General features: G+C 41.3%; 1 protein-coding gene across 6 annotated transcripts in view; it reads right to left on the reverse strand.

Moving 5' to 3' along the window:
• Window positions 1–11,711: 11,711 nt before the first annotated feature.
• Window positions 11,712–12,871, reverse strand: part of PACSIN3 (protein kinase C and casein kinase substrate in neurons 3) — a 100,890-nt gene continuing 99,730 nt past the window's right edge. For all 6 annotated transcript variants that reach the window (XM_056526473.1, XM_056526465.1, XM_056526470.1 and 3 more), the window contains one exon: window positions 11,712–12,787. In XM_056526473.1, coding sequence (XP_056382448.1) covers window positions 12,773–12,787 — 15 coding nt within the window. In that variant the 3' untranslated portion in view covers window positions 11,712–12,772. The remainder of the gene's footprint in view (window positions 12,788–12,871) is intronic.

Raw genomic sequence — 12,871 nt, forward strand, 5'->3', positions numbered from 1 at the left:
TCACTGATCAATGCCATGCTATGCCTGGCAGTGATCAGTGTAGGTAATCAGTGTGTGCAATGTAATAGCCCCCTACGGGGGCTATAACATTGCAAAAGTGAAAATAAAGTGTTAATAAACGTGATTTACCCCCTTCCATAATAAAAATCAGAATCACCCCCCTTTTTCCATGAAAAAAAAAAATGTTAATAAAATTAAATATAAACATATGTGGTATCGCCGCGTGCGTAAAGGTCCGAACTATAAAAATATATTGTTAATTAAACCGCACGGTCAGTGGCGTACACGTAAAAAAATTCCAATACTCCATTTTTGGTCGCTTTTTATAACATAAAGAAAATGAATAAAAAGCGATCAAAAAGTCCAGTCAAAACAAAAATGGTACCAATAAAAACTTCAGATCACGGGGCAAAAAATCACCCTCATACATCCCCATATGCGGAAAAATAAAAAAGTTATAAGGGTCAGTTTATGACAATTTTAAACGTATACATTTTCTTGCATGTAGTTATGATTTTTTCCAGAAGTACGACAAAATCAAACCTATATAAGTAAGGTATCATTTTAATCGTATGGACCTACAGAATAATGATAAGGTGTCATTTTTACCGAAAAATTTACTGCGTAGAAACGGAAGCCCCCAAAATGGCATTTTTTTCTTCAATTTTGTTGCACAATAAAAAAAATTTCCGTTTCGCCGTGGATTTTTGGGTAAAATGACTAATGTCACTGCAAATTAGAATTGGTGGCGCAAAAAATAAGCCATCATATGGAATTTTAGGTGGAAAATTGAAAGGGTTATGATTTTTGAAAAGTAAGTAGGAAAAAAAGAGTGGAAAACTGCTATGGAGTCTCCATACCTCCTGGGACACTAATAAGTCCTACAGCAGCATGAGCGTGTCCAAGGGTCATGGACATGAGATGGCTGATTGACAAGGCTGCAGGAGGAACACAGCTTGCAGCAACACTTCTGTAACACAGAGCTTTACCAATCATGTGCCTCAAGCTGTTTCAATACTACAACTCCAAGCATGCCTGGACAGCCAAAGGATGTCTGGACATGCTGGGAGTTGTAGGTTTGCAAAAAGCTGTAGGCACACAGCTGAAGGCTACACTGCTGTAAAAGAGTTATCCAAACACTGTACCTCCAACTATTCCAAAACTACAAGTCTCAGCATTACAGGACTGGAAAAGGATGACACGCATGAATGACATAGGAAGATGTTAGTTATACACTCACCATTAGGTCTTTGGTGGTAGAGTACAGCCAATCTCAAATAATCATTGTGTGTGTGTGTCTGTGTGTGTACAGCATAAAACTAAAGAGGAAAAAGTTACAGAGATGGGCTGCCAGGCTCCCGAATAGTGAGCCAGCAAAGTGAGGGAGGGGGAGGAGTCATCACAGTGTAGGCAAGAGAAGGAAATGTCCCTACCTTTAACCCCTTAACGACCACGGACGTAAATGTACGTCCTGGTTTGGCGGGACTTCCCGCACCAGGACGTACATTTACGTCCTGTGTATGACCGGGAGCATCGGAAGGGTGCTCGCGTTATACACGGCAGGTTCCGGCTGCTAGCAGCAGCCGGGGACCCGCCCGTAATGCCCGTCATCCGCGATCGCACGGCTGTCCGCCATTAACCCCTCAGATGCCGTGATCAATACAGATCACGGCATCTGCGGCATTTGATTGGATGATCGGATCGCCCACAGGCGGGGATCCGATCATCCAGCATGACAGCCGGAGGTCCCCTCACGTGGCTCCGGCCGTCTCCCGGGGTCTTCTGCTCTGGTCTACGATCAAGCAGACCAGAGCAGAAGATCACTGATAATACTGAGCAGTGCTATGTCCTATACATAGCATGCATAGTATTAGCAATCAAAGGATTGCTATAGATAGTCCCCTATGGGGACATAAAAAGTGTAAAAAAAAAAAAAGTTGAAAAATTAAAAAATAAAAAGTAAAAAAAAGTGAAAAATCCCCTCACCCAATAAAAATGAAAATGATCAGTTTTTCCCATTTTACCCCCAAAAAGCGTAAAATTTTTTTTTTAATAAACATATTTTGTATCGCCGCGTGCGTAAATGTCCGAACTATCAAAATATAATGTTAATGATCTCGTACGGTGAATGGCGTAAACGTAAAAAATTTAAAAAAAGTCCAAAAATGCTGCTTTTTTGTCACATTTTATAAAACAAATTAATTAATAAAAAATGATCTAAAAGTTTTATATATGCAACTGTGGTATCTAAAAAAAAAAGTACAGATGACGGCGCAAAAAAATGAGCCCTCATACCGCCCTATATATGGAAAAATGAAAAAGTTATAGGTGGTCAAAATAGGGCGATTTTAGATTACTGATTTTGTACAAAAAGTTTGATTTTTTTTAAGCGGTACAAAAATATAAAAGTATCTAGCCATGGGTATCATTTTAATCGTATTGACCCACAGAATAAAGAACACATTATTTTTACCGTAAATTGTACAGTGTGAAAACAAAACCCTCCTAAATGTGCAACATTTTGGTTTTCATTTAAATTTCCTCCCTAAAAAAAATTTTTTGGGGTTCGCCGTACATTTTATGGTAATATTAGAGGTTTCATTAGAAAGTACAATTAGTCACGCAAAAAACAAGCCCTTATATGGGTCTTTAGATGGAAATATAAAAGAGTTATGGATTTTAGAAGGTGAGGAGGAAAAAACGAAAACCAAACCAAAACCAAAAATAAAATTGGCCTGGTCCTTAAGGTGAAAATGGGCTTGGTCATTAAGGGGTTAAGACAACTGAAAAGACAGAGCAGTGTTAATATGCTGTTATTTTGTGAAATATCTGTGATAGACATAATAATTGTATGTACATAATCAGGATTAGGTACTGAGTAACATAACTTTTTTTTTTTGTGGGATCTGACAGGTACACTTTAAGGTGTTTTTCCACTTTCGTTTTTCCTCCTCACCTTCTAAAAATCATAATACTTTCAGTTTTATTAAAATTATAACTACATGCACCAAAATTAGTATGTTCATATGTTCATCTTTTTTTATTTTTTTTCCGTATACAGGGATGTGTGAGGGCTTATTTTTTGCGCCATGGTCTGTAGTTTTTATTAGTATCATTTTTGTTTTCATGGTACTTTTTTTTTTTTTTTTTAGGTGTATACAAAATTACCAAAAAGAAGCAATTTAGGAATTTGGTATTTTTTTTACGTATACGCCATTGACTGGTGGTTTAGTTAATGTTATATTGTTATAGTTCGGACATTTACGCACATGGTGATACCACATATGTTTATTTTTATTATGTTTACATATTTTTTAAATGGAATTTAGGAAAAGGGGGGTGATTTAAACTTAGTATGGAAGGGGTTAACACCTTTTTTTAGGTCCCATAGGGGACTATAACATGCAATACTTTGATTGCATACACTGTTCAATGCTATGCCATAACATAGCATTGATCAGTGTTATCTGTGTTCAGCCTCGGATCATCAATCGGACGACGAGGAGGCAGGTAAGGGCCCTCCCTATGTTTTCTAAGCTGATCGGAACACCGCAATGGTCCTGATCAGCTCTGCTGAGCTGTCAGGAATGCATTTTTTTTTTTAGATGGCAGGATCAACTTTGATCGCGGCGTCTAATGGGATAATGCCGGGCATCACAGCGATCTGTGATGTCCGGCAAAAGACACTGGTCCCAGCTGTGACGTGGGTTCAGTTTGTGACCCCCCCCCCCCCCCCCCCCCCGTCATAGCAGGGGAGCAAGCACAGGGAGTACATGTATGCCCTGCATACTTAAGGGTTTAAAGGCTTCCAGGCTTTACTCCGGTGGAATTTTTTTTTTTTTCTAATCAACTGGCTCCAGAAACTTAAACAGATTTGTAAATTACTTCTATTTAAATATCTTAATCCTTCCAGTACTTATCAGCTGCCGTATGCTTCAGAGGAAGTTGAATAGTTCTTTTCTGTCTGACCACAGTGCTCTCTGCTGACACCTCTGTCCATTTCTGGAACTGTCCAGAGCAAGAGTGGTTTACTATGGGGATATGCTCCTGCTTCTGACAGTTCCTGACACGGACAAAGGTGTCAGCAGAGAGCACTGTGGTCAGACAGAAAACAAAAATTCAAAAAGAAAAGAACTTCCTCTGGAGCATATAGCAGCTGATAAGTACTGGAAGGATTAAGATTTTTATATAGAAGTAATTTACAAATCTGTTTAACTTTCTGGCACCAGTTGAATAAAAAAATAATAATAATAATTTGTTTTCCACCCGAGTAACCCTATAAGGGTTAAACATTGGTTTAAAGAGAAGTTAATTCCAATAGATGGCACTGTAGAGCAAGTTCTCTTCCTTCTAGAAAATTAGCTTCTTTGCTTTTATTTGTTCCCATTGTACACCTTGTAAAACTGCTTACGCTGGTTTTGTGGTGTCCTCAAGGGGCACACCACTCACCTTGTCACTTGCTAATGAATAGAAACTGTAGTGGGGCACAGTTGATATTGCACAACACATGGGAGGGCATTTATACAAGCATTTACCCGTTTTTTCTTTCATATAATTTTCGCAGAAAAATCGCAACTGTGACTAAGCAATTTTCTGTCCGACAATCATCCCTAAGAGGGAGAAAAGCAAGAAAATTGATTTTGGCTTATGTAAGCAAGTTTTAGAAATTGACTTGCAGTAGTAAGAGATTTATAAAATGCGACTGTCTCTAAAAAGTCGCTATAGAGGAAAACTTTGCTTAACCCCTTAAAGGGGTACTCCGGCGCTTAGACATCTTATCCCCTATCCAAAGGATAGGGGATAAGATGTATGATCGCTGGGGACCTCCGTGATCTTGCACGCCGCACCCCGTTTAAAATCAGTCCCCGAAGCGTGTTCGCTCCAGGTCTGATTACTGTCGATCACGGGGCCGGAGCATTGTGACGTCTAGGCTCCACCCCGTGTTACGTCACGCTCCGCCCTTCTCAATGCAAGCCTATGGGAGGGGGTGTGACAGCTGTCACGCCCCCTCCCATAGGCTTTTTTTAAATAAATTTTTTGGGGAATAAAATGTTATAAAAAAGCAGCTATTTCTGAATTTTTTTTTACGTTCACGCCGTTCACTGTACGGTATCATTAACATTTTATTTTAATAGTTGGGATATTTACGCATGCGGCGATACCAAATATGTATATAAAAACATTTTTTTACACTTTTTGGGGGTGAAATAGGGAAAATGGGACAATTTACATTTTTATTGGGGGAGGGGGTTTTTCACATTTAAAAAACAAACATTTTTACACTTTAATAGTCCCCATAGGGACATAGCACTGATCAGTATTATCGGTCATCTTCTGTTCTGGTCTGCTCGATCACAGACCAGAACAGAAGACCCATGGAAGGCAGCGGATGCAGGTGAGGGGACCTCAGTCTACCGTTCTGGATGATCGAATCGCCGCGGCAGCGCTGCGGGCGATCCGAACATCCATTTTAGTGTCCGCAATGCTGCAGATGCCGTGATTGCGGATGCCGGCCATTACGGGCGGGTCCCTGGCTCCGATGCTCACGGTTATGTATAGGACGTAAATGTACATCCTGGTGCGTTAAGTACCAGCTCACCAGGACGTACGTTTACGTCCTGCATCGTTAAGGGGTTAAATTTACTCCAGCACATGCCTGGCTTACTAAAATGCCTTACATCCTTTAAAAGGAATTGTCCTCTTTTACATCCTCTAAAATGAATTGTCCCCCACGATCTGACATCTTATCCCCTATCCTTTGGATAGGGCATAAGATGTCTAGGGGCGGAGTACCCCTAGACATACAAAACCATCTCTAATAACCCTAGTATCGCAGCTTCGCCAGTTAAGAATATTTTGAAGAAGTTTGCTACTCATGGAGCAGTCAAGAGTCTCTCGAGAATGTAATGGAAAGAGAAAAACTGATGAGAGAACCTTCTGAAAGATTGTAAAACAAAAATAGAGAAAAAGAAACACAGCTGCACATCCACAATTTGTTTTTTGATCTGATTGCTTCTCAGCATAAATGAAAAAACTAACAGGTTGGTAGTATACATTTTGATCAAAAAGTACAAGCCCACTCGCCACTTCAAAGCCACCTATTTAGAGTAAGTCCCTAACCCAACATTGGCATCGCGCCAGGCGGGGGCCACCACAACACCATGTCCACAGGGGGAGCGACCCAGTGGCCAGGCAGCCCCACTACTGCCTGAGTCTCTCCTTCCTTCCATGGCCAGCACTCCACTCCACCTATTTGGACCAGGCGTTTTTAATTAGCAAGAGACTGCATAAGGGTTTCCTCCTAACATTCTCCCAACCCTCTGGCAGGGAGCACTTGGTAGGTTTCACACTGGTGTGTTTCTCTGTGGCGGCCATTGTTACTGTGATGCTTTGTCTGTGGGGTGGGTTGGCCCAGAGCCAGGGCTGCCAGGCCACTGGGTCATTCAGCCGGGGGCCTTGGTGGCAGTGGTCGCCACACAGCACTACGCCAGTGTCTGGTTAGGGTAGGAACTGTTTGGGTTCGGTTCTGTTCCAGTGCAGCAATGTCCATAAATGTAGAACATAGGTAAAAGAAAAGCGTTGGCAACTCAATTATTCTTTCTTTTATTGCAATTAAATACTCACAAAATACACATAGTATCGGGGGTAGGGGGTTAGAGGTGGGCACCAGCAGCCGTTTTTTTCGCACTAGATCAGTGCTTTGAGGCCCAACGAAGCAGAACTAGTGCGAAACAACGGCTGCTGTCGCCCACCTGTACCCCCCCCCCCCTGGATAATCCACCTGCTGTCGCCCACCTGTACCCCCCCCCCCCCCCTCCTGGATAATCCACCTCCGTGATGTGTATTTTGGGAGTATGTTATTGCAATAAAAGAAAAAAGAATTGGTGAGTCGCCGACGTTTTTCTTTTACCTATGATCTACGCTGCTTTCACTGCTGCATCACATCTGAGCACCACCCTAAAGTTTCCAAATATATAGCCCTCTGTATAGTGTATCCTTAGTGAGCAGAAGTAAGCAGTGCTGAACTCTTTTCCTGTGAATGTCCATAAATGCATGGTTTGGACAGTGTGGAGTAGAAGAGCTTGAACGTAGACCCAGACCCTCTTGTCCAAAATCAGTGTGTGACTTCTTAAATGCTGACGACGTTCTGAATAAGTGGATAAAGTTTTACACACACACACACACACACACACACACACACACACACACACACACACACACTGGAACTGTACAGAGTAGGAGCAAATCCACATTGCAAACCTCCTGCTATGGACAGTTCCTGACATGGACAACAGTGTCAGTAGCAAGCACGATGGTAAGACAGAAAAGAACAACTTCAGCAGCTGATAAGTACTGGAAGGATTCATATATATATTTTTTTTTAACTCCTGTACGTCAGAGTCTTCTCCCGTTCTATAATGCAGGGCCACAGCCTCTAATGGCCGGGACCCGTGGCTAATAGCACGCAGCACTGAAAGTGCTTTAGAAAGTGTGAAAGTAAAACATTGCTGGTTAGCTCAGGGGGCTGTTCAGGATCGCTGCGGCATCCCGAACAGCTCTAGGACAGCAGGAGGGTCCCTTACCTTGCCTCCGGTTGTCTGATCGCCGAATGACTGCTCAGTGGGCGAGATCCAGTTAAACCGCACAGTCAATGGCGTATATGCAAAAAAATTCCAAAGTCCAAAATAGCGTATTTTTGGTCACTTTTTATATCATGAAAAAATTATATGTCCGATCAATACAAAAATAGTACCGCTAAAAACTTCAGATCACGGCACAAAAAAAATGAGCCCTCATACCACCCCATACACGGAAAAATTAAAAAAAGTTATAGGGGTCAGAAGATGACAATTTTAGACGTATGAATTTTCCTGCATGTAGTTATGACTTTTTTCATTAGTACGACAAAATCAGACCTATATAAATAGGGTATCATTTTAATCGTATGGACCTACAGAATAAAGAGAAGGTGTCATTTTTACTGAAAAATGTACTGTGTAGAAACAGAAAAATTACAAAATGGCGTTTTTTCTTCAGTTTTGTTGCACAATGATTTTTCATTCCATTTCACCATAGATTTTTGGGTAAAATGACTGATGTCATTACAAAGTAGAATTGGTGGCGCAAGGGGTTAATAGAAGTAATTTACAAATCTTTTTTAACTTTCTGGAGCCAGTTGATATGAAAATTTATTTATTTTACTAGAGTACCCCTTTAAAGCACAGACATGCTCCCTTTTTTAACGCCTGACTAGTGATGTAATATCTCAGGCTACACTGCAACTTGGGGCAAGCTGAGAAAAACACTCATTTTGTATGATGCTAGGCCATGTTGTGGGAGCCGCAAAAGCCAACAGGGGACGGTAAACTACCTGAAGGGACCAGTCTACCTACTGGTTTGACCTATGTAATTGGGGGGCCCTGCTGACTCTTCCCCCAACCAATTTAGCTACCCACTCTACTGTGAGAGATATCAAAGGGAGGATTTCTTAATCTGGGGTGGTAAAGTTGCTGGAAGAGTGTGGAGCCTAAAAGGTTTTTTGCAGAGAGGAGTCATGGCTGAAAAAAATAGTCATGACAGTCTTGGGGCTAGATTGAGAAGAAAATGGATATTGAACAATGACTCTGATCAGAAAAGACATCACCTGTGCAGTTACATCCAGTGATTCATTTATATAGTCTGTATTTGTAATGATCGCAGTTATGATGTAGCAGTATTATTTAGACATAACGTAAGGGCATGACTGGATAGAAATGCAGTGTAATCACATATATGGTCTGTCATAGCGGTTGTTGTCAGGAGGTCCTCCTAAACTCAGATGACAGACTGACATTGTTGCTGTTAAAAAGGCATTTCCCTAACTTATAATTATTCTCTATCCACAGGATAGTGAATAGATGGGGGGTCTAACCAATAGGATCCTTCCTGATCACCAGAATGGAGAAGAAAGGTTTCCTGGAGAAGGGAGTTGACCAGTGCTCCATTCATTCTCTATAAAGAAGCACTGCTGAGGGTGTTGGGTGGGTTAGCACTGGGAGAATATTGAAGGAGGTTGGGTGTGCTTAGGCATGGATGAGGGTGTAGTAAGGAGCATGGATGAGACCTGTGTGCAATACTGAAGGCTGGCGCTACTAATCCTGATGCCAGAAGTGGGAGGCCATTAGAGCTAAATTTCAACATTTGTGTTTATTTACTGGCAAATAACTTGGGGGCAGGGCTAATGTATTTAAGTAAAATTAAAGGGGTTCTCTGATGCTTAAACAACTTTGGATAGGGGATACAATGCCTGATCGCGGGAGTCCCGCCGCTTGGGACCCCCGGGATCATGCACGCGGCACCCCGTTTGTAATCAGTCCCCGGAGCGTGTTCGCTCCGGGACTGATTACCGGCAACTACAGGGCGGGCGGCGTGTGACGTCACGCTCCGCCCCGCAATGCAAGCCTACAGGAGGTGGTGTGATAGCTATCACTCCCCCTCCCGTAGGCTTTCATTGGGGGGCGGAGCGTAAGGTGTATCTTAGGCCATGTTCACACGTCGGAATTTCTGTGCCGAATTCCGCATTGAAATTCAGCACAGGGATTCCACTACAGTTTAATTCAATGGGATTCTGCTGCACTGTGAACACAGAATTCCAGTGCCAGATGTTTGCGGCACGGAAATTCTGAATTCAACGGGATTCAGCATGTTTAAGCTAAGTTTCCACTTTTTTTTTCTGGCAGTCTTTGAGCCAAAGTCAGGAATGGATCCATAACAGGACATATAAAGGAAGGACTTGCACTTCTCCTCCCTTATGGATCCACTTCTGACTTTGGCTCAAAAACTGGCAGAAAAAAAAACAAGTGGAAACTTAGCCTTATGCCGGCACCCCACATTTTGCAGAATGTCCACACGGAGATTCTCTGTGCGGACATTCCGTAATCTGGACATAGCCTAAGCCGGCATGTCCTAATAGTTACATACAGTCATGGTTGTAAATGTTCGCACCCCTTAAATTTTTTAAGAAAATGAAGTATTTCTCACAGAAAAGGAATGCAGTAACATGTTTTGCTATACACATGTTTATTCCCTTTGTGTGTATTGGAACTATACCAAAAAAAGGGAGGGGAAAAAAAGCAAATTGGACATAATGTCACATAAAACTCCAAAAATGGTCTGGACAAAATTATTGGCACCCTTAACTTAATATTTGGTTGCACACCCTTTGGAAAAAATAACTGAAATCAGTCGCTTCCTATAACCATCAATAAGCTTCTTACACCTCTCAGCCGGACTGTTGGGCCACTCTTCCTTTGTAAACTGCTCCAGGTCTCTCTTATTGGAAAGCACCTTTTCACAACAGCAATTTTAAGATCTCTCCACAGGTGTTCAATGGGATTTGAGGTATGTTTGGGGTCATTTTCCTGCTGGAAGATACAAGATCTCGGGCACAAACCGAGCTTTCTGACACAGGGCTTTACAGTGTGACCCAAAATCCATTGATAATCCTCAGATTTCATGCTTGAAACAATCTTACTTTTCCACAATATTGAAAGTGTGCCAATAATTTTGTCCAGCCCATTTTTGGAGTTTGGTGTGACATTATATCCAATTTGCTTTTTTCCTCCCTTTTTTGGTTTAGTTCCAATACACACAAAGGGAATAAAGATGTGTATAGCAAAACATGTGTTACTGCAATCCTTTTCTGTGAGAAATACTTCATTTTCTTCAAATTTCAGGGGTGCCAACATTTACAGTCATCACTGTACATAGAGTGTATAGTGTACATAGAGAGCAGCCGCGATGTTCGCCAGTATACAGCGCATGTGCGCGGCGATTGACGCTATGAGCAGGCATAAATCGAGGCAACACTGTAGGGTACATCGGTGGATCCACAGCATAAAATACGCTGCAGATCAGTCCATGTGAACGAGCCCTTAAAGCGTACAGATCCCACAAAAAAATATATATATTATTTAGATACATCTAATTTTTATGCCTCCATCATCTATGTTTATTCTAAAATACCCCTTTTCAGTAGCTCACAGTGTTAGAAATCCTCTCAGGGGAAGGGGGCGTGTCCCTCCCTTGTGATGGTGAGAGGTGATTGGTGTGTCTGCTCATGCAGCCTTGTCCATGAGTCAGCTCTTGTCCATGAGTCATGGACAAGCATGATGCTGCTGCAGGACTGCTAAAGTGTCCCAGTAGGTATGGGGACAAGTATAAAAAGTTTTTGGATCTGACTGTGCCTCTTTAACTTTGCCATGTTTGGTGCAGAGTCAGATTATTTTTAGCAAGATATTCCAGAAAAGCATCTCTCAGAAAACCCTAAAAAATCTTACCCACAACACAGGCCTAATGTTTCCAAAATCCCTATCGGTGTAAAACTGCATTGAATATTAGTATATTAGTCATCTAGTGACTACGTTGGGGTCATTTTCCAAGTGTATACAAATTTTGACTCAAAATGTGCTAGAAACCACACTTCTCAGTCCATGACAAAGCTTAACTATGTGTTAAATTACTACGCTTTGACCACTGAAAAGAATGAGATCCTCTGCTGTCAGGGCACATATACCATTTTGACAGTTCACTGAGGCATCCAGGCACAAATAGCCTTAAATTGGACCCTAAATTTTATGTCAAAGATAGGGAAATTCTATTTATATTCTTATATAATATCTTTGATGTAAACTATACTGCATCTATGAAGAACACCACACACACTGGGTAAAAACAACGTGGATTTTTATTATCATTTAAATAGAAAATATATTGTTCACAATAAGGTCACTTGCATGATGAGATGGCACAAAATTTTTGAAATCTCTTATCCGTCCGAAGCGCTTTACAAGTCTCATGTGGAACCAGTCAGTTTCATGAAATCTGAAGAGACTTCAAAAGTTGAAATATTCTAGCACAGGCTAAACTAGGGACAAAAATATAGGGAGTGATCTCCACCTTTACCATCATGTTGATATGACTGAACCCTCAAACCTGAAAATTACAAAGTATCAAACACCCCAAAATGTGTCCAGCAGAAAATCCTAAAAACATATCCTGTTATTAGGGAACTACATAAATCACCTGGGTACCTACCTAGCAGGGATCTGGATACACACTGCTAGACAATGCAAACTCTTGGACATCAAGGTGTTAATATATATTTTTTGAAAAAACACCTTTATCCATCATAAGAGGGTAAAGGGTATTTCTTCTGTGCAAATGTGGGTAGAAAAAATAAATCACTTAAGGCTGTCAAACAGGTCCAGTTGCCATACCAAGACATAACCTGCCAATTGATACAATAAACTCTGACCCTTTAACCTAGCAGACAGACAACCACAAGATTTTTTTAGTTTTTTTTTTTGGAGGAAGCAAGATAGTGTTTTTTTTTACTTTTCTTATATACATTTGGGTGATTCAAGCTCTCTCACCTGCACTCTTCACAACAAAAACTTTATGATGCACATCCATGGTTCACAATGCTGCAGGAGCGCAGCCAGGCGTAATATTTTCTGGGTAATTTTTATTAAGAAAAAAATATATATATATAACTGCATGTCTAAAATAATATGGTAAAAGCAGCAATGGATTCACTAGAAGTATCCAATGTTCATAGGTTTGCCCCCTATCCTTGTAAGGATCCAGGACACACACGCACACCGCTCTGAGGACGCTCAAGGCATGGTTGACACTCAGGACACATCTTCCACGTAGTTTGCCGGATAAAGTCCAGTTTTCCCAGACAGGAGACGCCCCCTACACCAGCCCTGTTCATCTTCAGAACCCATTTTTACGAGCTCTTCTCCTGTAAAATAAATATGTTGAGTTGCAATGTGAAATCACAAGACTGCATTACATGTTTAAAAAAATCTAGGTCCTCGTACAAAAC

Source organism: Hyla sarda, chromosome 6 (assembly GCF_029499605.1).
Source record: "Hyla sarda isolate aHylSar1 chromosome 6, aHylSar1.hap1, whole genome shotgun sequence".
NCBI classification, from domain to species: Eukaryota; Metazoa; Chordata; class Amphibia; order Anura; family Hylidae; genus Hyla; species Hyla sarda.